Source organism: Symphalangus syndactylus, chromosome 13, assembly GCF_028878055.3.
Source record: "Symphalangus syndactylus isolate Jambi chromosome 13, NHGRI_mSymSyn1-v2.1_pri, whole genome shotgun sequence".
NCBI classification, from domain to species: Eukaryota; Metazoa; Chordata; class Mammalia; order Primates; family Hylobatidae; genus Symphalangus; species Symphalangus syndactylus.
The window spans coordinates 106,890,089-106,916,513 of record NC_072435.2 but is presented as its reverse complement, the minus strand read 5'-3'; the positions used below and the strand labels follow the sequence as shown (position 1 = coordinate 106,916,513).

At 51.5% G+C, this 26,425-nt stretch overlaps 1 protein-coding gene and 1 long non-coding RNA gene across 9 annotated transcripts in view; one reads left to right on the top strand and one right to left on the bottom strand.

Annotated features, from left to right (window-relative positions):
• CUX2 (cut like homeobox 2) overlaps nt 1-26,425 on the bottom strand; it is a 328,903-nt gene that overhangs the window by 33,383 nt on the left and 269,095 nt on the right. For all 8 annotated transcript variants that reach the window (XM_055238684.2, XM_063614395.1, XM_063614394.1 and 5 more), the window contains 11 exons: nt 24,633-24,756; nt 22,821-22,897; nt 21,695-21,761; nt 19,829-19,877; nt 14,140-14,244; nt 11,381-11,572; nt 11,236-11,294; nt 10,132-10,180; nt 9,939-10,038; nt 7,641-8,282; nt 6,111-6,212 (listed from right to left, as the gene is read on the bottom strand). In XM_055238684.2, the coding sequence (XP_055094659.1) occupies nt 6,111-6,212; nt 7,641-8,282; nt 9,939-10,038; nt 10,132-10,180; nt 11,236-11,294; nt 11,381-11,572; nt 14,140-14,244; nt 19,829-19,877; nt 21,695-21,761; nt 22,821-22,897; nt 24,633-24,756 (1,566 nt within the window). The remainder of the gene's footprint in view (nt 1-6,110; nt 6,213-7,640; nt 8,283-9,938; nt 10,039-10,131; nt 10,181-11,235; nt 11,295-11,380; nt 11,573-14,139; nt 14,245-19,828; nt 19,878-21,694; nt 21,762-22,820; nt 22,898-24,632; nt 24,757-26,425) is intronic.
• Nucleotides 4,132-26,425, top strand: part of LOC129460627 (uncharacterized) — a 31,138-nt gene continuing 8,844 nt past the window's right edge. The window contains exon 1 of the long non-coding RNA XR_008650277.2: nt 4,132-4,523. This is a non-coding gene — a long non-coding RNA (uncharacterized lncRNA). The remainder of the gene's footprint in view (nt 4,524-26,425) is intronic.

The window sequence follows — 26,425 nt, the reverse complement described above, 5'->3', positions numbered from 1 at the left end:
GAGCCCAGGAGCTCAAGACCAGCCTAGGCAACAAAATGAGACCCTGACTCTACAAAAAAGTAAAAAAAAAAAAAATTAGCCAGGCATGGTGGTGTATGCCTATGGTCCCAGCTGAGGCAGGAGGATCACTTGATCCTGGGAGGTCAAGGTGGCAGTGAGCCATGTTTGCACCACTGCACTCCAGCCTGGGCAACAGAGTGAAGGCCTGTCTCAAAAAACAACAACAATAACAACAACAACAAAAACAAGCCCAATAAGATGGCACTCAGTATCCCATGTTTTCTTTTTTTTTTTTTTTTTGACTGAGTCTTATTCTGTTGCCCAGGCTAGAGTGCAGTGGCGCGCTCTCGGCTCACCTCAACTTCTGCCTCCCGGGTTCAAGCAATTCTCTTGCCTCAGCCTCCCGAGTAGCTGGGATTACAGGCACTCGCCACCAGGCCTGGCTAATTTTTTTTTTTGTATTTTTAGTAGAGATGGGGTTTCACCATGTTAGCCAGGCTGGTCTCAAACTCCTAAGCTCAAATGATCTGCCCGCCTCGGCCTCCTAAAGTGCTAGGATTACAGGTGTGAGCCACTGCACCCGGTCGGTATCCATGTTTTCCATCAAGTTCCATAACGAACAACATAAACAATATATGATTTAGTGAAAAATCTTTTCTACAAATGGCAAACACAAAGGAACAACAGGACAAAATTTTAGGATAAAAGACATCTCTGGGAGAGGAAGGCAGGGGTGGGATGAGGAGGAAAATGCCAGATCTCAGTTATTGGGAATTTTCTAAACCTTGGGTTGGGCAATATGTTCCCAGAGGCTCATTCTGTCATTTACATGAATGAACAAATGAATGAATGCATGAATATACACACACATATATATACATATATATATGCATGTGTGTACACACATACAGCCGGGAGAAGGCCATGCAGGCGGCAGCCCTGAGAGTGTGTCATGAACCAAGGATAATAGATGGATCTGTGCCCTGAGGAATGACAATTAACCAGTAAATGAAAAGGTGCTTCCCTCTGCCCTCGGAGTAGCGTTCCTGACACTGGAGTCTCTCCAGCTCTGCAGAAAGCCAGATCAATGTAACCCCTTCTTCATTATCTCTGTGTAGTTTTCATTCTAGTGGGTCCTCTTAGACCCATTAAAAATAATTTTCATTGCTTTTCCAATTAAAAAGTAATATAGCAATGGAACATTATTTTGTCATAAAAAGGAATGGAAGCACTGACGGGGGCTACAACAGGAATGAGCCTTACAAACATGGGGCTGAGTGAAAGAGGCCAGATGCAAGGTAGCACATATGATATGATTCCATTTACACAAAATGTGCAGAACAGGTCAATCCACAGAAACAGAATGCAGATCAGTGGTTGCCAGGGGCTGTGGGGAGAGTGGAATGGAGAAGCGCTGCTTAATGGGTATAGGGTTTCCTTCTGGGGTGATGAACATGTGTGAACTGGAGAGAGATGATGGTTGCATAACACTGACTGTACTAAATACTACTGAATTGTACACTTTAAAACGGTTAATTTTGGCCGGGCGCAGTGGTTCATGTCTGTAATCCCAGCACTTTGGGAGACTGAGGCAGGCAGATCACTTGACGTCAGGAATTTGAGACCAGTCTGGCCAACGTGGTGAAACCCCATCTCTACTAAAAATACAAAAATTAGCTGGGTGTGGTGGCACGTACCTGTAATCCCAGCTACTCGGGAGGCTGAGGCAGGAGAATTGCTTGAACCTGGGAGGTGGAGGTTGCAGTGAGCTGAGATCACACCACTGCACTCCAGCCTGGGTGACAGAGCAAAAGACTCTGTCCAAAAAAAAAAAAAAAAAAAGTGCCGGGTGCGGTGACTCACGCCTGTAATCCCAGCACTTTGGGAGGTCGAGGCGGGCGGATCATCTGAGGTCAGGATATTGAGACCAGCTTGACCAACACGGAGAAACCCCGTCTCTACTAAAAATTAAAAAAAAAAAAAAAAATTAGCCAGTCATGGTGGCACATGCCTGTAATCCCAGCTACTCGGGAGGCTGAGGCAGGAGAATTGCTTGAACCCGGGAGGTGGAGGTTGCGGTGAGCTGAGATTGCGCCACTGCACTCCAGTCTGGGCAACAAGAGTAAACTCTGTCTCAAAAAAAAAAAAAAAAGCTTAATTTTATGTTACGAGAATTTTACCACGATTAAAAAAAACTCATACTTGCCTACTATGGGAGCACAGAAGAGCATGCAAAAAAAAAAAAGCACAAAAAGTCAAGATGAAAATGAAAGTCCCCCTTACTGTCTCTTAGGGGCAACCACGTGAAATATTCTCATGTATTCCCTTCCAGTCTGTTTTCTAAACTACATGCATCGCATGATCATACTTGATATGTGGAAGTGTAGTCTGGTTTGTCCCCATTTAGTATCAACATTAGTGTTTTCTTTCTTTCTTTTTTTCTTTTTTTGGAGACAGGGTCTTGGTATGTTGCCCAGGCTGGTCTCAAACTCCTGGGCTCAAGTGATCTTCCCACCTCAGCCTCTCAAGTAGTCGGGACTACATGCATGTGCCACTATGCCCAGATAACCTTTTTCCTTTTTTTTTTGAGACTGAGTCTTGCTCTGTTGCCCAGGCTGGAGTGCAATGGCACGATCTTGGCTCACTGCAACCTCTGCTTCCCAGGTTCAAGTGGTTTTCCTGCCTCAACCTCCTGAGTAGCTGGGATTATAGGTTCCTACCACCATGCCTGGCTAATTTTTGTATTTTTAGTAGAGACGGGGTTTTGCCATGTGGGCCAGGATGGTCTCCAACTCCTGACCTCAAGTGATCCATCTGTCTTGGCCTTCCAAAATGTTGGGATTACAGGAGTGAGCCACTGTGCCTGGCCCCATTTTTTCTTATCATTAAAAGCTCTACCTTTAAGGGCTGCACATGCTGCTAAAGGGATATTATCTGCTTTACTTACCAGATCCCCCACTGCTGGACACTTAGGTTGTTTTGTTTCCAGTTTGTCACTCTTATGAACAATGATGGGAACAGCTTATATATAAACCCCTGTCCCCATTCTGGACATTTCCTTCGAATCCCAGAAGTAGAACTAATGACTGAGCTGTTAGTCACATTCATTTCCTCTCTGGCAGCGGCTTGTGTGCCCACTGCTTAGCATTCATTTTTTTTGCCAGGGGTATGGGGCAATAACCTTTGTATTTTTCCTCTTGCTGAACTCCTCCTAGACCCTGAATATAAGGCTACTGGCTGGCCCATGGAGAGCAAACGTTTTCCTCTGCTGCGATGTTGTCTTTGACATTGCTCTGGTCCCTGCTTCTGACCCCCAGGAGAAAGTGCTGTATAAAGAGGTGAGAGTCCTGGGGTTTCCCTCTGTCTCTGTGTAACTGAACTCATGTCTTCCCTCCCTGGCCTCAGTTGTCCTGTCGGTTTAGTGGGAGACTTTGGCTAGTTATTTCTTTTTCTATTCTTTTTTTTTTTTTTGAGACAGAATCTCACTCTGCCACCCAGGCTGGAGTGTAGTGATGAGATCTCGGCTCATTACAACCTCTGCCTCCTGGGCTCAGGTGATCCTCCTGCCTCAGCCTCTTGAATAGCTGGGACCACAGGTGTGTGCCACCACACCTAGCTAATTTTTGTATTTTTAGAGGAGATGGGGTTTCTTTTTTTTCTTAGACTGAGTTTTGCTCTTGTTGCGCAGGCTGGAGTGTAGTGGCGTGATCTCCGCTTACTGCAACCTTTGCCTCCCAGGTTCAAGCAATTCTCCTGTCTCAGCCTCCAAATAGCTGGGATTACAGGCACCTACCACCATGCCCAGCCATATTTTGTATTTTTAGCAGAGACGGGGTTTCACCATGTTGTACAGGCTGGTCTCAAACTCCTGACCTCAGGTGATCCGCCCGCCTCGGCCTCCCAGAGGCCCAGATGAGAAGATGGGCCGGGCACGGTGGCTCACGCCTGTAATCCCAGCACTTTGGGAGGCCAAGGCAGGTGGATCACAAGGTCAGAAGTTAGCCGCCACACCTGGCCCTGGCTAGTTATTTCTCATGGTTCTTTTCATCTCCATATCATGTCTCACCCATATCTGAAATCTGTGTCTAGACCACAGTAGGTGCTTAATAAATGTTTACTGCATGATTACATCCTTCTCTGCCTTGCATCTCTCTTGTTACTGGAACTGACCAAGAAGGAAATTAGGCTCAGGGGATTTTACAGGTGGGGCAGGGTAGCCGGGTAAGTCCCTTATCCCCTCACCCCTCCTGGGGACCAGGCAGGAGGGAGGGCCATTCATTAGGAAACATCTCCGCTACTGGCGGCAACTGGAGGGATTCAGGACACCTGCTCAGAGCAGCCACCAGGGGGCAGCAGACACTGCAAAAATGGAGGAGGGCTTTGAAACCGGAGTCCAGGGTCTCAGTCAGCCACAGTCTACACTGCGCTGGGTGTGAGGATGGCTGCAAGAAGTCCCCACAGCAGAGGGAGGGACGGCCACACCAGCAGAGTCATTTGTGACGGCGCAGAACTGCAACAGGGAGGTAATAATGATAATATTTGCTGTAATGATGGCTGATCTTTCAGGATTACACAGACCTCATTTGATCCTCACACAACCCTAAGAAAGGAAAACTAATACAGTCGCCATTTTTTTTTTTTTTCTTTTTGAGATGGAGTTTTGCTTTTGTCGCCCAGGCTGGAGTGCAGTGGCGCCATCTCGGCTCACTGTAAGCTCTGCCTCCCGTGTTCAAGAGATTCTCCTGCCTCAGCCTCTTGAGTAGCTGGGCTTACAGGCATGCGCCACCACACCCAGCTAATTTTTTTGTATGTTTAGTAGAGACAGGGTTTCGCCATGTTGGGCAGGCTTGTCTCGAACTCCTGACCTCAGGTGATCTGCCCGCCTCGGCCTCCCACAGTCCCCATTTTAAAGATAAGAAGATGGGCTGGGCACGGTGGCTCATGCCTGTAATCCCAGCACTTTGGGAGTCCGAGGCAGGTGGATCACGAGGTCAGGAGTTCGAGAGCAGCCTGACCAACATGGTGAAACCCCGTCTCTACTAAAAATACAAGAAAAAAAAAAAAAAAAAAAAAATTAGCCGGGCGTGGTGGTGCGTGTGTAATCCCAGCTACTCAGGAGGCTGAGGCAGAAGAATCACTTGAACCTAGGAGGTGGAGGTTGCAGTGAGCTGAGACTGCACCACTGCAATCCAGCCTGGGCAACAGAGTGAGAATCCGTCTCAAAAAAAAAAAAGACGATGAAGGCACAAAGTGGCTAAGTAACTTGCCCAAGGTCACATAGCCAATAAACAGCAGAGCCAGAATTTGTGGCCAGTCTGGCTCCACCACACCAAGCAAACAGGTCATTGTGGTGGGGGTGGAGGGAGGCGGGTGCAGTGTCCAATCCGTCTTCTTGCAGGAGGTGACTTCTGAGTTGAGTCATAGGTATGAGCAAGAGTTGGCCAGGTGAAAGGTGTCCGGGTTAAGGACAGCATCAGAGGCGCAGGGTGGGGTGCACGGCAGCTGGGCATAACTATGAACAGTTCATGTGACAGGCATGGAGGGGCCTGAAGACTGTAGGGCCTGTAGGCCTTGTTGAGTCTTGGGATATTTTTCTTTTCTCTTTTTTTTTTTTTACGGAGTCTTGCTTTGTCACCTAGGCTGGAGTGCAGTGGTGTGATCTCGGCTCACTGCAACCTCTGCCTCCCGGGTTCAAGCAATTCTCCTGCCTCAGCCTCCTGAGTAGCTGGGATTATAGGCACGTATCACCATGCCCAGGTAATTTTGTATTTTTAGTAGAGATAGGGTTTTACCATGTTGGCCAGGCTGGTCTCGAACTCCTGACCTCAGGTGATCAGCCCACCTCGGCCTCCCAAAGTGCTGGGATTACAGGCATGAGCCACTGCGCCTGGCCAAGGGTTGAGATTTTATGTTGAGAGCCGTGTGGAACCATGGCAGGATTCTGAGTGGTGCCACAACCACCCATGCGCTCTAGACAGGTCCCTCTGGCCTCTGGCGGTTCTGATCCACCTGGGATTCCCTCTGGGGTGGACAAAGGTAGACGAGGCCTCATCTTCTGTTCACAGCTGGCCCCAGGGGCCTCAGGCTTTGCCTGCAGGGGTCACACTCACCGCCTTTCTGCGACTCGATCTCCTTCTTGGCCTGCTCTAGAATGCTCTTGATGGCATCGTCTGAGCCCGTCTCGGGCGTGCGGATTCTCGGGGTGATGCTGCCTGGGGAGGCAAGGAGGCATCTGTGGCAGGATCTGCATGTTGGGCTCAGTCTCTGGAGCCTGATGGGGTGGGGGGCTGTCTCCTCCTCCCAGAAGAGTGAGGATCAGACCATCAGTGAGATGGCAGGGCCACTGCTTAGTCTATGTAATAAACTGTGGGCCTATGAGTGATTCTGGCTTGAAATAAGAATCATAATAACGAGGCCAGGCATGGTGGCTGACGCCTGTAATCCCAGCACTTTGGGAGGCCGAGGTGGGAGGATCACTTTAGGTCAGGAGTTTGAGGCTATCCTGGCCAACATGGTGAAACCCCGTCTCTACTAAAAATACAAAATTAGCCAAGCATGGTGGCGTGCGCCTGTAGTCCCAGCTACTCAGGAGGCTGAGGCAGGAGAATCGCTTGAACCCAGGAGGCAGTGGTCGCAGTGAGCCGAGATTGTGCCACTGCACTCCAGCCTGGGGGACAGAACAAGACTCCGTCTCAAAATAATAATAATAATAAAAATAATAATAATAAAGAAATAGGGCGCGGTGGCTCACGCCTGTAATCCCAGCACTTTGGGAGGCCGAGGCGAGTGGATCACCTGAGATCAGGAGTTTGAGACCAGCCTGACCAATATGGTGAAACCCTGTCTCTACCAAAATGGTAAAAATTAGCTGGGCATGTTGGCATGTGACTGTAGTCCCAGCTACTAGGGAGGCTGAGACAGCAGAATTGCTTGAACCCAGGAGGCAGAGGTTGCAGTGAGCCGAGATTGTGCCACCGTACTCCAGCCTCGGCGACAGAGTGAGACTCCATCTCAAAAAAAAAAAAAAAAAAATGACGACGACAGTGACTATGGCAACCGCTGCTCCTAACAGCTCTCAGGCAGCGCTGCGTGCCAGGTGCCGTGGTCAGCGCTTGATGCCCGTTTAATCCTCATGGTGCCTCCTGGAGGCTGACAGATGCAGAAACCGGGGTACAGATGAAAGGAGTTCTCTGAGGTCACCCAGTGGGTGAACGGCAGAGCTGGGACTCCAACTCAGGCATTTGTGAGGCCACATCTGGGACCCTCCATACTGATTACCTGAAAAATCAAGTCTGGTAAGGTTGGCGGTCTTACAAATGTATAAACTGAGGCTTGGAAGTGCTTGATGAGTGCCTGCCAGGGCAGCGCCTGGAGCCTTTTCCCACCACCCGTATCCTGAGTGCCCCAGGAAAGGCAGCCTGTCTCTGGCCAGGGCCAGGAAGGAGAGAGCGAGGATGTATTTCCTGCTTTTACAGAGGGGAAACTGAGGCACAGAGCGGCAAAGCCACTGGCCCTGGGTCACACAGCCAGGTGGTGGTAGAGCTGGGCTTTGAACCTAGAGTGTGTGTCCTCAGCCCCCAGCCCTGATGCCCTGGACCTGGCGTGGTGGCCAGCAGGGACGGGCCCTCTTGGGCACTCACCTCGCTGCCGCACTTGGATGGTCCTGAGCGCCAGCACATTCTGCTCATCTGACAGGAATTGCTTCATCTTGATAAAGGGCTCCTTGCCCTTCACTGTGAGCTTGCGCCAGGGCTTGGGCCGGGCTAGGATCTCGCTGACCGAGCCCTGCGACAGCCCCAGCACGTAGTGCCCAAACACCCGCTGCCCGATGTTGTGTTTCAGCAGCTGCTCCTTCACCTGGAAGGCGATCTCTGCCGTGTCCAGCTGCTCCTCCTCTGCCCCGGGCCCCGCCGCTCCGCCCCCACCACCATCCGCGGGCTCAGGACCTCCCGGTGGCTCAGGGCCAGGGGCTGGGGTGGCAGGGGCTGTGGGGGGCTTGGCGCCATAGAAGGCTGGGGGGAACACCAGCAGGCCACCCGCCTCTCCCTTGAAGGTGGCCGGGGGCATCATCAGTCTCTCCCCTGACGCCAGGCTGGGGAAGGGGGACAGCGAGAAAGTCCGAGGGCCATCAGGCCCCAAGCTGGGGCCCAGCAGGGGCTGCCCGGGGCTGGGAGACAGGGGGTCTTCAGGCCCCGGCGGAGGTGGGAGCTGCTGAGGGGAGGGGTAGGACTGCTCCGTGCCCAGCGAATCCTTGATGGAATCGTCCTCTGATGGGTCTTCCTCTAGAACACCCAGACAGACAGACAGATGGGGAAGACGATGATGAGGGGAGAGAGAGACAGGGAGAAAAAGAACCAGAGGGGGAGAGAGACAGATAGAGACAAGAGACAGAGAGACAGAGAGAGACCACATGAGAGAGACAGAGAGAGAGAGACAGAGAGACCACATGAGAGAGACAGAGAGAGAGAGACAGAGAGAGAGAAACCACATGTGAGAGAGAGAGAGAGAGACAGAGAGAAACCACATGAGAGAGACAGAGAGAGAGAGAGACCACATGAGAGAGAGAGAGAGACAGAGAGAGACAGAGAGAGAAACCACATGAGAGGGACAGAGAGAGAGAGAGAGAGAGAGACAGAGAGAAACCACATGAGAGAGACAGAGAGAGGGAGAGAGAGTGAGACAGACAGAGAGAAACCACATGAGAGGGACAGAGAGAGGGAGAGAGATAAAGAGACGAGAGAAAAACCACGTGACAGAGAGGGGTGGGGAGAGGGTTGGCGGGGGGAAGAGAGAGAGAGAGACAGAGACATATATAGAGACAGAAAGTCAGAAATAGAGGAAGGAAGGAGGAGGAGGAGGGTAGGGGTTGGTGGGGAGGCGGGGGTGGGGAGCAGTGCTATAGGCGTCCAGCAGCTGGAAGCGCCGACCTTGGCTGTTTCTGCCCTACCCCCTCCATTCTCCAACTCCCACTCTTCCAGGCCCCGTCCAAATGCCAGTTCTGGGGAGCGCCCCACCCCCATCACCAAGAGCATCAGCTGAGAACTTGCTACGGGCCCAGCACCTTGGCCTGGGGCGGGAAGTCGAACTTGCCACCACCTGCAGATGGGCCCTTGCTGGGCACCCATCCTAGAGCTGACTCACTAGACCTACACGGCACCCATGAAGTGGGCCCCAAGGTCACACCCATTTTACGGATGAGGAAACAGAGGCAGCACAGAGTCCTGCCTGGGGTCACAAGGCTAAAAGGTCAGTGGGTGGCCGGGTGCGATGGCTCATGCCTGTAATCCCACCACTTTGGGAGGCTGAGGCGGGCGGATCACCTGAGGTCAAGAGTTTGAGACCAGCCTGGCCAAGGTGATGAAACCCCGTCTCTGCTAAAAATATAAAAATTAGCCGGGTGTGGTGGTGCATGCTTGTAATTCCAGCTACTCAGGAGGCCGAGGCAGGAGAATTGCTTGAACCCAGGAGGCGGAGGCTGCAGTGAGCCGAGATCACACCACTGCACTCCAGCCTGGGCGACAGAGAGAGACTCGCTCTCAAAAAAAAAAAGGTCAGCGGGTAGCTGACAGGGTGATCATGTCCGCAGCCTCCTGCTCTCCTGCAGTGGTCGGCTGTGGGGGGTGTAATGACAATGCCCTGCTTGTCCCCCTGTGACCTCTTCATGAAAGCCCCTGCAGCTCAAGAAGGCTCAGTGGGGAGTGGAGCTCTTTAGGGGGCCTTGGAAGGGCCCAAGCCAGCTGTGTGACCCCAACGGTGACGTGGATGTTTGCGGATGCCCTGCAGGACAGGCATACAGCAGGTGCCAAATCAATGCACACCTGTTTTTCTGTTGCTCTCCTGCCTGCATGGAAGGCAGTGGTCCTTGGGCATGAGAAGGCCAGAGACCCACAGGCAGCCCCCACCCCAGCCCTCAGCCCCAGAGTATCCTCCTCCCCTACCAGGGCTGGCCAGGAGGCTGGGCTTCTCCAGAAGGAATTTCTGCGTGGGGAAGAAGGCCTCCTTTGCAATAAGCAGTGAGTCTTCAGGCTTGGCCATGCCCTAGGAGACAAGAGGCAGGTTGAGAGGGCACCTGGTGGGCAGAAGGCTCACTGGGGCAGCCTGCCCTGCAGGGATGGTGGCAGAGACACTTACCTGGGGGAGGCTGCAGGTGCTGGAGGCCAGCTTCATGGCTTTCAGGATGCTGCCAGAGCAAGTGGAGAGGGTCTGAGGTCAGCCAGCCCTCGGGCTGGAGGAGAGGTCTTGCAAGAGGCACTGACCCAGCTTACCTCCCTGACAATGACTGCTCCATTCCCCGGAACCCCATTAATTCCAGAGTCATTGCAACCCCAGGCCTGAAGTAGCAGGCTCATTAACAGGTGGCAGTGTTACCTGGAGGGGTGCTGCCTGAACTGACCCCATTCTGGCCAGCTTGAGTTTAGCTGGTTAATGAATCACCTCCCAGTTACCATGCCCATAATAAGTTCCCTTGTATGGTCTACAGGCAGCTTTTTTTTTTTCCTTTGAGATAGAGTCTCACTCTGTCACCCAGGCTGGAGTGCAGTGGTACGATCTCCGCCTCCTGGGTTCAAGTGATTCTCCTGCCTCAGCCTCCCGAGTAGCTGGGACTACAGGTGCGTGCCACCACATCTGGCTAATTTTGTATTTTTAGTAGAGATGGGGTTTTGCCATGTTGGCCAGGCTGGTTTTGAACTCCTGACCTCAGGTGATCTGCCCATACAGGCAACTCTTGATGGAAAAGGACTGAAGATGGCTGAATTTCGTTTTGTTTTGTTTTTGAGACAGGGTCTCACTGTGTTGTCCAGGCTGGAGTGCAGTGGTGCCACCACAGCTCACTGCAGCCTTGACCTCTCAGGCTCAAGCAATCCTCCCACATCAGCCTCCTGAGTGGCCAGATCAGCCTCCTGAGTGGCTGGGACTACAGCACGCACCACCACCACTCCTGGCTAATTAAAATTGTTTTTTTCTCACAGAGATGGGGTCTCCCCATTGTTGCCCAGGCTGGTCTCAAACTCCTGACCTCAAGTGATCCTCCTGCCTGGGCCTCCCAAAGTGTTGGGATTACAGGGATGAGCCACTGCACCCGGCCTGAGGATGGTTAAGGTTTGATATCCACAGTGTTAGTGGAGAGAAGAACAAATGGGGTTTAGTAGGAGGGAGGAAGATGATGAACTTTGCCAAGAGCTCCTGGCCAGGGAAGAGCGCTGGGGGTCTGTGGAGCCCCACCCCACATGGTACCTCAGCTCCGTTTTAATTTCCTCATAGTCAGACTGGGCCTGGAGCTTCTCTTCCAGCTTCTAGAAGAGCAAAGAAAGATGGTGAGACTGGTCTGTGTGCTTCTGCATGGGGCCGCGGGCCCGCCTGCCTCCTCCCCAGGACCCACTTCTATGGCCTCGGACTTGGCCGTGAGCTGCCGCTCCAGGTCGGCGATCTGGTTGGCGGATGCCTCCTCCAGCTCCTGCAGCGAGCTCTGGAGGTGCTGCACGTCCTTCAGCAGCCGCAGGATCTCCCTGTCCTTGGAGGCCAGCGCGGCCTCCAGCCGAGGGCCCGAGCACAGAGCGAAATTCACCTTATCCTGCAGGCAAAGGGGTCTTTGAGGGGCTGAGAGGTGAGGGACGGGGGTCCACAGGTCTGGCCTTCCCACCCCTGAATCCCAAGCAGAATGCAAATTTGTTGATCTGGATGATGGTATGGGGTGTGCTTGTGTTGAAAAATTCAAAGTGCTGTATACTTACGACTTGTACACTTTTCCTTATGTATTGTTACACTTTGATTAAAAGATTTATTAAAAAAGAACAGCCATGACAAAAGGAAGTAGTCAGCTGGGGTTGGGGATTGGGCGCTCAGCCCAGAGGAAACAGCATAGGCAAAAGTTTGAGTTTCTTGCTCAAGTCTGGCTCCTGCTCCAAGAGGATGTCCTCATTCTAGGCACTAAGGGACCCTCAGGATTAGACTTGACACCTTGGAGCCGTGGACCACGTTATGGGCGGCTCCTTCCTCTGCCTAATTTGCCGATAGCCCCAAGACCCATGGCTTCTCCACATTTTAGGAAATGGCCTCTCTGTCCTGGATGAAGATGGAGAGGTTGCTGTTTGAGGAACCTGAAGTCAGGCTGATGTCAGGCTTAGTTACAAATAAATCTAAGAAACATTAAAAAAAAAAACCAAACAAACAAAAAGCCCCAACCCAACCCCAGCTTTCTTCCATGGAGATAAATGCCAATTAAAACAGGAAGCGGATGCCATTAATACATTAAATTAATTAGCATCGAGTGCCACTGTTGTGCTCAGAAAAGCACACCCCCCAAACCAGCAAAGTTCCCTGGGGCTGATTAGCACAGGCATTTGCCGGGTTCCACGGGGGTTAATTAAGAACCATTGGCAAATTCCTCTATGAGGCATCCTCATGGGCTCTCACTCTCCATCTCTCTCCACACAGCCTCTCTCTCCTGTGTTCACTCTCTCTGTGTTATGCCGTCACCCAGGCACATGGACAAACACAGAATCTCCTGGGACACAGACACAGGCTGACACACAAGGACACATCTATAGCCACAGCACACACTAACACATGCACTTTCCCAAATATGCTGACACACACACACAAATACACACGCATCAAAGAGAGACACTCACAAGGACACATCATCACACACAACAGACATGCACGTGCTCAAAGAAGCCACATGCTCTCATGAGCAAAAACACCCCAGACACACCAAAGACACATTAATAATTATAACAGTAGCATCAAGTACTTAGTGAGCATATACAATGACCCAAGCACCATTTTAGGCACTTTACATGTAGTCCATTTTTTTTTCAGAGACAGGATCTTGCTGTGTTGCCCAGGCTGGACTCAAACTCCTGGGCTCAAGTGATCCTCCTGCCTCAGCCTCCTAAGTGGCTGGGACTACAGGCATGTGCCACCATGCCTGACTCATGTAATCCTTTTAATAACGCTATAAAGTAGATGTTACTTGTACAGATGAGGAAACTGAGGCACAGTCGGATTAAGAATACAGTCAGTTGCCCAAAGGTCACAAGTAGAGACACACATACACAGTAACACATTCATAGAGACTCATTCCAATATTCAAACAGAAAGAGAGACATAGACACCTGGGCCTGTATATATGGGTGTCAGGTGAAGTGAAAATTATGCTCGCAAGTTCAGGTTCATGGGTGGAGAGGGAAGTCACCCTGTAGCAGACCGGTTATTATGTAAGGAATCATGAATCCCACCCCTTGGTATGTAGAGATCTGGAAATAAGGCAGACCAATTCACATAATGAACCCAAGTCTATAGGACAGAAGCGTAGGTGGGCTGGCCTTGATGAAAGTCTCTTGTTAAGAAATGACACCAGGACCCCAAAGAGGCACAAACCAGGAGGAAAGAGAAAGATGAATTGATTAATCAGGCCTAACACAAGAACCTCAGAGTTGATCACCGAAGACCAGCTCTTCACAGCATGCGGCTGGGGTGGGAAATCCCCCTAGAATCACCTGGCATGCTATGGAAACCAATGGCTGAGTATGAATGTTAAATTTTATCTTGGTATGTGGCCCCACTGCAGTCCTGGTGATGACTGCCTCTTGATATGTTGGCTGGCTCACACTCCTAAAAGTACCCAGTTTTGGGACTGAAAACCAGCAGGGGCATCACCATCCCGGGCATCCACCAAGCTGCTATGACCAGTGTTCAACAGCGACACCTGGTGGCAACCACCAAAACTGCATGCTGCTGTATTGCCTCAAACTCCCACTCCCCTATGTCTTTGCTGGTGCATCTGGAAATCAGAATGATCTTTGGTCTGAGGAAGTTCCTGGCATTCTTGGACAATTGGGGGTAAGGGAGGCCTCCAAAAGAAGATACTGGAACTCCTGGTAATAAAGCGTATATGGAAATGTGGGCTTGAAAAGTAAAGAACTGTAGCTGTATTTTTATCCTCAGCTGGTGTAGCAGGTCATAGTGATTACGCTCACTGTATGCACAGAGACCCACACACATTCACACTCCCAGTTTCAAATGGATGCATGCAATCAACCACAAAGTGTCGCCCACATGCTGAAACCTGCAAACTCAGCCATTCCCGATCTTTCCCTCTGCCCTCCCTGCTCACTTCCCCAACCCCATCCTTACCCCACTGGGCCCCTGGGGAGAGCAGCAAGCCAGGCGGATGGAGCTGTTGACAGAGGCCAGCTGTTCCCGGAGACTTTCCACCTCCCGCTGGGCAGCCTCAGCTCGCTGGGAAGAAGGGGACAGTGTGGGCGAGAGGTGAGCCCACTCTGCACTTCCGCCTTCTCCCTGCACTGTTTCAGGCAGGGGTTGGGGAGGCAGACCTCCGAGGGCCTCAGGTCCTGCCTTCCTAGTCCCGGACCCTGTCCTGGAGCTATGAAGACCAGTCACAGAGCCCTGTCTGGGCTGGGAACAAGAAATAGCCTCTCGGGTTACTCCTGAGCTGAGAGGACAGGAAGAAATGCCCCTCTGAGGAGGTTCTGGGTTCTCGTGGGGTGCCTGGGACCCCCAGAGGGGTCAGAACATTCCTGCTCTATGAAGGCAGGTTGAGAGAGGCTGTCTGGGTGGGACTGGCAGGTTTTCACACATTTCTAGATACTTCTGTCTGCCACGTTAACTTCAGGCCTGGCTAGTCTGAAGGCAAGAGCTGTTCCAACTCTCATGCCACCTGGTATAGAATGAGTCCCAGACACGGCATCTGCAAAAGTGCTTTCCCAGGCCACAGGCTATTGCAGCCCATGGGCAAGTCACTTCCTCTCCCTCGGTCTCAGTTTCTTTTTTTTTTTTTTTTGAGATAGAGTCTCACTCTGTCACCCAGGCTGGAGTGCAGTGGCACAATCTTGGCTCACTGCAAGCTCCCCCTCCTGGGTTTATGAGATTTTCCTGCCTCAGCCTCCCAAGTAGCTGGGATTACAGGTGCACACCACCATACCCAGCTATTTTTTGTATTTTTAGTAGAGATGGGGTTTCACCATGTTGGCCAGGCTGGTCTTGCCTGACCTCAGGTGATCTGCTCACTTCAGCCTCCCAAAGTGCTGGGATTACAGGAGTGAGCCATCGTGCCTGGCTCAGTTTCTCTTTTTGAAATGGGGGGCAATGAAAACATCTAACACAAAGAGGTTTTGAGTGGTTAAAATCAGAATGCAGCAGTTCACTAAACTGGGTCTATGGTAGATTTTTTTTTTTTTTTTTTTTTTTTTTTTGAGACAGGGTCTCGCTCTGTCACCCAGGCTGGAGTACAGTAGTGCAATCAGGGCTCACAGCAACCTCCAACTCCCGGGATCAATTGATCCTCGCATCTCAGCCTCCTGAGTAACTGGGATTACAGGTGTGCACCACCACGACCAGTTAATCTTTGTAGTTTTAGTAGAGATGGGTTTTGCCATGTTGGCTAGGCTGGTCTTGAACTCCTGGGTTCAAGCAATCCACTTGCCTTGGCTTCCCAAAGTGCTGGGATTACAGGCATGAGCTACTGTGCCCAGCTGGTAGATTTCTTTTTCTTTTTCTTTTCTTTTCTTTTTTTTTTTTTAAGACAGTCTTGCTTTGTTGCCCAGGCTGGAGTGCAGTGGCGCGATCTTGGCTCACTGCAACCTCTGTCTCCTGGGTTCAAGCAATTCTCCTGCCTCAGCTTCCTGAGTAGCTGGGATTACAGGTGTGTGCCGCCAGGTCTGTCTACTTTTTGTATTTTTAGTAGAGACGGGGTTTTTCCATGTTGGCCAGGCTGGTCTCTAACTCCTGGGCTCAAGCAATCCACCCACCTTGGCCTCCCAAAAGTGCTGGGATTACAGGCATGAGCCACCACACCCAGCTGGTAGATCTTAACTCTTCAAAAATTTCTACCCGGAAGGAAGCACTCAAATGTTAATACATTTAATCTTGTGGCTTTGGAGAGAAATCTGGGCTCACATTCTGACTTTGCAACTTTCCGGTTATGCGATCTTAGGCAAGAGGCTTCATCTCCCCAGCCTCGGTTTCCCTATTAATAAAGTGGGGATTATAAAGGCAACTATCTCATAGGGTTGTTCTGCAAATGAAGTGGTTTGGCCAAATGCAATTTGGTAGATATATTTGCTTGGTGCCTGGCACATATAAATGCATCAATAATTGGTTAACTTTGTTAACATCATGAGGGTATATTACTTGAGCCATTACTTAGAGAATTAAAAGAGCTGTGGCTGTATTTTTGCCTTTGGCCAGTAATGCAGGTCATAGTGATTATGTTTAACTACACAATGACCTTGACAATCAGGATGCTATGCCCACTGTATGCATATTGAGACCCACACACATTCATGTTTACATTTGAATTTATTATTTATTTATACGTATCTTGCCTTATTCCAGAAATGGTTCAAGTCAATTTTGTTTTAGGAAGAGTTTCCTGGTGTGTGGGACTGTAAAGGAAATATTTTTATGTTTCTGTACAGTTAGGGCACTCTGAACATATCTGATTGACAGTTGAGATCTGGACTAAAGGACAAGCCTTGAAAATTCAACTCATGGCTGATTAGCTACTGAGAACTCCAGAGGTTTCCTTCCCTGGAGGTTTATGTGTTTAGACATCAAGGGTGGGTGAGACCCACATCATGGAGACAGCCCCTGAACAGTAAAGATGGGTTTTAAAGCAATTAGTTGGGGCTGGGCATGGTGGCTCATGCCTGTAATTCCAGGACTGTGAGAGGATTGCTTGAGACCATGAGTTTGAGACCAGCTTGGGCAACATAGCAAGACACCATCTTGACAACAACAAAAAGTTACAGGTGTGGTGGTGTGAGCCTGTAGTCCTTGCTACTTGGGAGGATCCCTTGAGCCCAGAAGTTTGAGGCTGCAGTAAGCTAGGATATTGCCACAGCACTCCAGTCTGGGTGACAGAGCTGGACCCTGTCTCTTGGAAAAGAAAAAAAAAAAAGCTACTAGTCTTACCTCCGCCTTCAGAGATGTGTTTACATTCCAAAGGCTAAAAGCCGGGGTCCTTGTCTCTGTCCACATGACATTTGGGACGTAGATTCTTTCCCTTCCTCTCTCAGAAGGTCCCTCTCCTGCATAACCACCTAGATTCAGAATTGGGGCGGTCCTCGCCTAGAGTACAAACTTAAGTACATGTGGGATGACAGCTGGTTCTCATTTTCTCACCCCAGGAGTAAGAATCGGGGCAAACTGGTGTGGTTATTATCCTGTAAGTAATAATATGGATCTGCTGTACCCCAGCATTCTCATTAAAATAGTATTAATACAGAGATTAAAAACCTAATACAGTGACATTTATTTTCTTCTCTATACATCTCTATAATGTGTGGGTTTTAGTTTTGGACTCAGGAGAAACATTATTAGAAGTGCTTCCTATTCCAAATACTATAAGATGAATTTTTTTTTTTGAGATAGGGTCTCACTCTGTTGTCCAGGCTGGAATGCAGTAGTGTGATCATAGCTCATTGCAGCCTCCATCTCCCTGGGCTCAGGTGATCCTCCCACCTCAGCCTCCTGAGTAGCTGGGACTACAGGCATACACCACCATGCCTGGATAGTTTTTAAATTTTTTGTAGAGATGGGGTCTCCCTATGTTTCCCAGGCTGGTCTCAAACTCCTGGGCTCAAGTGATCATCCCACCTTGGCCTCCCAGAGTGTTGGGATTAGAGGCATGAGCCATTGTGTGCAGTCTTGCCCATTCTTATAAAGTTTTCTTGGAATACAGCCATGCTTATTCACTTACATATTGTCTATGCTTTCATGCTATAATGGCAAAGTTGAAAATCTGGTCAGAGACTGTATGGATTGCACAGCTGAAAATATTTACTCTCTGACTCTTTACAGAAAGTTTGCCCTCCCCTGGGTTAGACGATGGTGTGCTCTGCCGAGGAACACCACACAGCCGTAAAACAGAGGAGGAATTGCTTTCTATACTGATACGGAAGGAGCTCAAAGATATAGACAGGGAAAAAGTAAGGTTCACAATGGTATGCATAGTATATTATCATTTTGTTTTTAAAAGGGGTGGCTGGGCACAGCGGCTCACACCTCTGATCCCAGTGCTTTGGGAGGCCCCAGAGGGTGGACTGCTTGAGTTCAAGAGTTTGAGATCAGCCTGGGCAACATGGCAAAACCGCATCTCTACGAAACATATAAAAATTAGCCGGGTGTGGTGGTGCGTGCCTGTAGTCCCAGCTACTTGGGGGGCTGAGGCAGGAGGATTGAGCCCCAGAGGTTGAGGCTGCAGTGAGCTGTGATTGCAGCAATGCACTCCAGACTGGATGACAAAGTGAGACCCTGCCTGTCTCAACAAAAAGAGGCTGCTGGTTAAAATAGATACATTCTGGGCAACATGGTGAAACCTCGTCTCTACAAAAAAATACAAAAAATTAGCATGGTGTGGTGGCACACGCCTCTGTTCCCAGCTAACTGGTTACCTGGGAGGCTGAGGTGGGAGGATCACCAAAGCCGGGGAGGTGAAGGCTACAGTGAGGCGTGATTGTGCCACTGCACTCCAGCCTGGGCGACAGAGTATGACCCTGTCCCCCTTGCCCCCCCAAAAAGATATATTCATGGGCTTGTGAGTGGATTGACCATCACTGGAAGGAGAACCCAGGGGCTGGTAAGAGAGGCTGCTGCAGGGGAGGAGAACTGGGAGGAGAGCTGGACTTTCCTAGACAGGCCCTTGTGTAGCTTCTTGAGTTCTGAACTACATGAATGCATTACCAATTCAAAAAATCATACTAAAAAGGCTATGTAGCCTATACAAAATGGGGCTTAATGATCATTTCAGAAAAATATGCTGGACCTAAGCTCAGGGAAGCCACTGTGGTCACCACCACCACTGTAACCTGGCCCTGTCTTTGGCCTTCCTGACCCTCCTAGGGGACACTGCTTCTATAGGGTAGGGGCTCATAGAGTCTCAGCACTTCCAGCCCAGACCTGCACCTTCTGGTGGCTTCCCAGGGACATAGAATCAGCCCTTTTATCCAAGTCTCCTCTGTAGGAGGGAGTGCCCCCACCCTGTGCCCATAGAGCCACACCTCGGGCCTCTGCCCCTGCTGAGCCTTCTACCTGGCTGCCCTCCCTCAGGGGACAGCATCAGGACTCTGAAACCCAGCTTCAAAGTGTCTTCCAAGAGGCCCTTCTTAACTGCCCCTGGGGAAAATGACCTCTCTCCCTGCCACAGTGCGGGCCTGCAGACCTCAGGGCGGGTGGGTATCTTCTCCCACTCCACAGGCAGGAAGATGAGCCCAGGGACAGAGGGCTCGAGGCCCTGCTGGCCTCTCCTGGCCATGTCTCTGGCTGGTGGCATTGCAGGGAGCTGGGGGACAGACATGGTGGGCACGCAAGACTCCGGGCTGGAGCCCCCTGGCTGTGGCTGCCCTTCTTTTAAAGTCCTGCCTGACTCTGCCCACCAGATGGCAGCACCTCTGAGCTGGAGGAAGGCAGGATGCAGGAGCCCCACTTAGAATCCATGCCTAGATACTCTTGTCATTTATTCTTTGGGTCTTAGCTCCACACCCTTCCTCTAGGACGTCTTCCTGGACTCCCGCAGTCTGGGTCAGGGGCCCCTTCCTGCCTGTTGCTGCTTGGAGCACTCTATTTCCAAGTGTGTCTCTCTGCATTCCCTACCCCAACCCCCACCCCAGGCCCACCCTGGGAGCTTGGAGAGGGCAGGGCCTGGGGCCCAGACTCCTCCTGGCTCCCTCACTTGGCATGCACAGGACCCACAGTTGAATAAATATTGATGAAGCTCAGTCCCTTCCTCCTCATCTGGCCCGAGACCCCCACCCCAGGCAGAGGGAGCCTCTGGCACCCATGGGTGGGAACTGCGCCTCCTCACCTGATTAGCTTTCTCCAGGTTGGTCATGATCAGGCCGACTTCATCTGCCCTGAGACACAAAGATGAGGCCCTGAGGAAGGGCTTCCAGCGGGCTCCAGGCCCCCGCCCCTGCTGACACCCCCAGCCCCTGCCTGAGCCCAGGGGAGGGCTGAAGGCGCTCCCTTCCAGCCTTGCTACAGGAGAGAAATTGGGCTGGGGAGAAAAGAGCCTAGGCTTCGAGGAAAAGGGAGTAGGGCATCAGCACTGCATCTCTTCAGGGCAGCCTGGCCTCCCCTCTCCCCCAGGGGCCACTCTCTGAACTCCACCTCCAAGCCTTTGTCCTGGTGGTGCTTGGAATGCCCTTCCTCAAGAGAATGGCCCCCGGCTTTAAAACCCTGATCACAGTGTTCTCCTGGGAGGCTGCCCTGCACTGTCCCCAGTGGTCACTTGTTTACTGCGCTGCCCAGCCCCCTCCAGACTGCCAGCATGGAGGGGCTTGGGAGAGGCATCCCCTCTGTTAGCAGGGGGTGGGAGACGCAGGAGGCACGTGGGGAGCACTTGGTGACTCAAGGCCACACACATGCTTCATGCATGCTTAGGGCCTTCCTTGGCTCAAGCTGTTCCTGCTGCCTGGAGCACCCTTCCCTGCTTTCTTCACATGGCCTTCTCCTCATTCTGAAAGCCACCTCCTCCAGGGAGTTCTCCCTGACTACCCTGGATAAAGGACCCACCCCTGCTTGTCATTCTCTTTTCCCATCCCCAGTTCTTCCCTTTGTAGCATTTGCCATGTGCCAAGAACAGTGCTGGGCATACAGTGAGTGCTCAATATGTATGAATGAACAAATGTATCACTGCACATCAGTTTTTGTCTCCTCTCCTTGACTGAGGACAGGGTCATGTTCTCACGTTTCCTCCAAGGACCCAGAACAGCATTGGATAAACAGTAGGTGCTCAATAAGTGTTTGCAGAATGAATGATTTCTTAAAGCCTAAAGAAACGCTTGAGTCCAGAGTAATTTAGGTGAATGCCTCTCAGCCCCTGAGGATTGGAGTGTGGAGCTGGGGAGCGGGGACAGTCCCAGGGGGCCAGAGCGAAGGGGGAGGCCCCCACCAAGCAGCCCCTTGCTCAGCCCAGGTCCCAGGACATTATTTATGGCTGTGGTGTGTGAGTGGCACAGCAAATGACAGCTGTGTGCCTTTGGGGGTGAGGAGCAGAGGTGCTTAATGAAATGGGGGCCTCCAGCCGAGAGTCAGAGGAAGGAGAAGAGTCAGAAACAGGAGGCATGTCTGAGAGGTCAGAGGGAAGAGGCATGTCTGGAGGGACAGAGGGAGGATGTAAGTCCTGGAGGATCAGAAGGAGGAGACAAGTACTGGAGGGCCAGAGGGTGGAGGCATGTCTGGGATGATCAGAGGGAGGAGGCGTGTTTGGGAGGGTCAGAGAGAGGAGGTGTGTCTGGGAGGGTCAGAGGGAGAAGGCCTGTCTGGGAGGGCCAGAGGGTGGAGGCGTATCTGGGAGGGTCAGAGGGAGGAGGCAAGTACTGGAGGGTCACAGGAGGCAAGTACTGGAGGGTCAGAGGGAGGAGGCAAGTACTGTAGGGTCAGAGGGAGGAGGCCTGTCTGAGAGGGTCAGAGGGAGGAGGCATGTCTGAGAGGGCCAGAGGGTGGAAGCATGTACTGGAGGGTCAGAGGGAGGAGGCCTCTCTGGGAGGGCCAAAGGGTGGGGGTGTGTCTGGGAGGGTCAGAGGGAGGAGGCCTCTCTGGGAGGGCCAAAGGGTGGAGGTGTGTCTGGGAGGGTCAGAGGGAGGAGGCAAGTACTGGAGGGTCAGAAGGAGGAGGCCTGTCTGGGAGGGTCCAAGGGAGGAGGTACACCTCAGCAGGGCTCACTTACTTGGATGCTGCCTCTTCGTCGTATTTCCGCCGCAGCTCTAGCAGCTCTGCCTGCGTAGCCTTTAGCGCTGGGAGAAAGCAGAGGCAGGGTGAGGCCCCACCTCCGAGTGGGAAGGGGCTGGGTCTCCCATGGAGGTGGAGCCCACTCCCTCTGCGAAGCCCAGCAGGCAGAATGAGAGCTCGGGTAGTGAGGGAGATCTTTCTCTCAGTCAGAACTGGTGACAGGGAATGAGTTTCCTGCCCCCAGAGGGGCTCAGGCTAGTGAGAGGGATGTGCAGTGGCTGGGGTGGGCAGTGCAGGGCCGATAAGGTGCTCTCCATGGGCCTAGGTAGCTCAGGGGACCCAGGCCGGGGTTGGGGGGCGGAGGTGTGGTGCTGTCTGCCCCATGACCTGGGGTATAAGCCCCCCAGCACCCTTAAGTCATTTCAGGACCTGGGCAGGGCCATCCATCCATGTGCTCAACCACCCCGAGGTTCCAACCTGGCAGGCCGGAAGACAGGGAAGATCCACACAATGAACAGATTCATGTGTTACAACGAATGAGCATTTTTGATACAACTCCAGATTTCTAATTTCTCTGGGAAAATGGAAGGGCCTGGCCACAGGGGACCATATGGTAGCGCCTGGCTGGTACTAAGCAGTGGCTGTCTCTTTAGATGAGGCCTCATTTCTCCAGTTTGCCCCGGACCTCACCCCTCCCCAATGCCTCCCCTAAGTCGGCGGCTTGGTAGCATTTTGGCCCCTGCAGGGGTTGTATTAAATTAATTAATTAATTAATTAATTAGAGACAGGGTCTTGCCATGTTGCCCAGGCTGGTCTCAACCTCTGGGGTTCAAGCGACCCTCCCACTTCAGCCTCCCAAAGTGCTGGGATTACAAGTGTGAGCCACCATGCCTGGCCATCACCTAAATTAATTGTGTCTCAAATCCTCTTTCCACAGCAATGTGGCCTCTGGGGCGTAGAGGCTCGGCCCCCCCACTGGGTAAGATTCTTCTTCCCAAACTCCCATTTTGCCCTCTTGATTCTAAAACACCTGGATGTGGCAGACCCCAAGCCGTGACCCCTCGTTGACAGCATTACCGTCCCCTCCTAGTCCTCCCTCTGGGCCACATGGTGCTGATGCATACCTGAATGTAGGACTTTGATTTTCTCCTCTGCCTCCCCCAGTCTGGCCGCCAAAGTGATCTGTACTTCTTGAAGGCCCCTGCGGAGAGATGAGGCCTGCTTGTGCTGGCTGCAGGGACAGGCCTTGCCTGGGGCCCCCGAGTCGAGCCCCATCTTGCTTCCTACCCCTTGCCCACGCCCTGTAACCTGCACCTCTGTCTTTCTGCAAGTCCTTAGACACGACATTCAGGCACCTGTCTGTCCTGCTGCTCCACTGCCTATGTGGACCCTGTCATGGCTGCCCCTGTTAGTTTCTGCCAGGATTTTTAGGGGCAAAAATTTACAGTAGCAAGCAACCTCTCCGGTCCTCAGTTTCCTTATTTTTAAAGTGGGGTTTCTGATAGGGTCTGCCTCAGGGGGTGCTGTGAAGCATGCTCAGTGGTGTGCTCAGCCCCCAGTAGTTCCGCAATATTGTGAGTTACTGATACTGACCCGGGGGAGTAACATTTCCTCCGTTTTCCTTTTTCTTTTTTTTTTTGAGACGGAGTCTTGCTCTGTTGCCCAGGCTGGAGTACAGTGGCACGATCTTGGCTCACTGCAACCTCCGCCTCCCAGGTTCAAGCAATTCTCCCGCCGAAACCTCCTGAGTATCTGGGATTGCAGGTGCCCACCACCACATACAACTTAATTTTTGTAATTTTAGTACAGACAGGGTTTCACCATGTTGGTCAGGCTGGTCTCAAACTGCTGACCTCAAGTGATCCACCTGCCTCGGCCTCCCAAAGTGCTTGGATTACAGGCATGAGCCACCGTGCCCGGCCCGTTTTCTTTTTTTTTTTTTTTAAAGATAGGGTCTTGCTCTGTTGCTCAGGCTGGAGTGCAGTGGCGCAATCATAGCTCACTTCAGCCTCGACCACCTGGGCTCAAGTGATCCTCTGCTCTGCCTCAGCCTCACATGTAGCTGGGACTACAGGTGCACGCCACCATGCTTGGCTAATTTAAAATATATATATATACACAGGGACTCACATCTGTAATCCCAGCACTTTGGGAGGCCAAAGCAGGAGGATCACTTGAGGTCAGGATTTTGAGACTATCCTGGCCAACATGGTGAAATTCTGTCTCTGCTAAAAATACAAAAATTAGCTAGATGTGGTAGTGCACACCTGTAATCCCAGCTACTCGGGAAGCTGAGGCAGGAGAACTGCTTAAACCCAGAAGGCGGAGGTTGTAGTGAGCTGAGATTGCACCACTGCACTCCAGCTCTGTAGCCCAGGCTGGTCTTGAACTCTTGGCCTCAAGCAATCCTCTTGCCTCGGCTTCCCAAAGTGCCGGGATTACAGGCTGTAATGGGCTATAACTGTGTCATTGCACTCCAGCCTGAGTGACAGAGCAAGATCCCGTCTCTAAAACATTATAATTATTGTAAAATAAAATTTAAAAAGATTGCAGCACCAACTCCTGCTCTACCAATTTTGTACCTGGCAGCTCCCACAACTGCATAAGCTAAGTCCTAGGAATACACGTCTTAATCATTTAAAAAATCCTAACAGTTCAGTTTCTCTAGAGAATGCTGAGGAATGGACCACCCTTAGCCCCATTTCCCAGGTAGGGAAATTGAGGCTCAGAGGATGATGTGACTTGCCTAGGGCTGGCCACTGAGTTCCTGCAGTGGACTCCGGCTGGAGTCCAAAGCCCTGGGCCCTTCCTCATCTCAGTCTCCAGCCTGCATCTGGATTCTGGTAGGAGACTTTCCCTGTCCACGACCCAGCCAGGTGGGGCAGCAGGAGCCCTGTCCATTCCTTCCTCCTTCCCACCCCCCCTCCCTTCCTCACTTTTGTTTTTCCGCCTCATTTCTCTGCAGCAAGGTTTCTGTCAGGAGGGCTTTCCCGGGAATGCCTGGGAGGCAGCTTCCCTCGGTCAGCGTGGGCCCAGCAGGCGACGTCCCCTCTCTCTGCTCTGCAGGGAGAAAAAGAGGGAAAACCCCCATTGCCAAGAGAGCAACGTGACAGCCAGAGCAGCTTTCTGTAAACCGGATCGATCATCGATTGCGATCAATTTCCCAAACTTGGGCCTTGGAGAGAGCACAGCCGTGGGGCCCTGCGGGCCGCATGTCCTCAGCACACAGGTCATTTCCACTGTGGCACCAGTGTCAGCACACGCAGACCTTCTTTTGCCTGCTCATGACTCCGTGGCCTGCTTTATTATACTTTTAAAATTATGGTAAAATATACGTCACATAAAATTCACCTTTTTTTTTTTTTTTTTGAGATGGAGTCTTGCTCTGTTGCCCAGGCTGGACTGCGAGTGCAGTGGCACAATCTCAGCTCACTGCATACTCTGCCTCCTGGGTTCAAGCGATTCTCCTGCCTCAGCCTCCCGAGTACCTGGGATTATAGGTGCCTGCCACCATGCTTGGCTAATTTTTGCATGTTTAGTAGAGATGGGGTTTTACCATGTTGTCCAGGCTGGCCCTGAACTCCTGACCTCAAGTGATCTGCCTGCCTTGGCCTCCCAAAGTGCTGGGATTACAGGTGTAAGCCAATGTACCTGGCCAAAATTCACTATTTTAACCACCATTTTGCAGTGACATTTAGTATATTCACAATTTTGTGAAGCCATCACCACTAATTCCAGAACACTGTCACTGCCCCAAAAGGAAACCCCTCGTACCCATTAAACAACTCCCCATTCCCCTTCCTCCAGCCCTAGGCAAAGACCAATCTTCTTTCTGTCTCTACGGATTTGCCTGTTTTGGCATTTCACACCAACAGAATCGTACATTATGTGGCCTTTCCTGTCTGGCATCTTCCACTCAGCACCATGTTTTCTTTTTATTTATTTTTTGAGACGGAGTCTTGTTCTGTCACTGCACTCAGGCTGGAGTGCAGTGGCGTGATCGTGGCTCACTGTAACCTCTGCCTCCCAGGTTCAGGCAATTCTCCTGCCTAAGCCTCCCAAGTAGCTGGGATTACAGGTGTGAGCCACCACACCCGGTGAATTTTTGTATTTTTAGTAGAGATGGGGTTTCACCATGTTAGTCAGGCTGGTCTGGAACTCCTGACCTTGTGATCCACCCGCCTTGGCCTCCCAAAGTGCTGGGATCACAGGCATGAGCCACTGCGCTCGGCCAGCACCATGTTTTCAAAGTTCATCCATGTTGTAGCATGGATCAGTGCTTCCTTCCTTCTCATGGCCGAGTAATATTCCATTCTATGGATATTTTGTTTGTTCATTCAGCTGTTGAAAGCCACTTGAGTTGTTTTTGCTTTTGCTGTTATGAGTAACGCTGCAATGTACATTTGTGTACACTGTTTTGAGCCCGTGTTTTCAATTCTCTGGGGTCCACACCTAGCCATGGCGCTGCTGGGTCATGTGGTGAGCCTGTATTTTACTTACTGAAGGACTGCCAGACATTTTCCCCTCCCTGCTGTGGAGGGCGCGCATGTGGACACTCAGCCATCACTGGCCTCACCTGCATCAAGTCCACCTCGGCAAGCCCTCATCCCAGGGCTTGGTGGGTGCTTTTGGTGCTGAATTCATCACTGAGGCAGAGGATGCTTTGGGGCTGGCCATGGAGGGTGGGAACCTGAATGGGTCTCTTGACTTTTCTCTCCACCTGCCACGC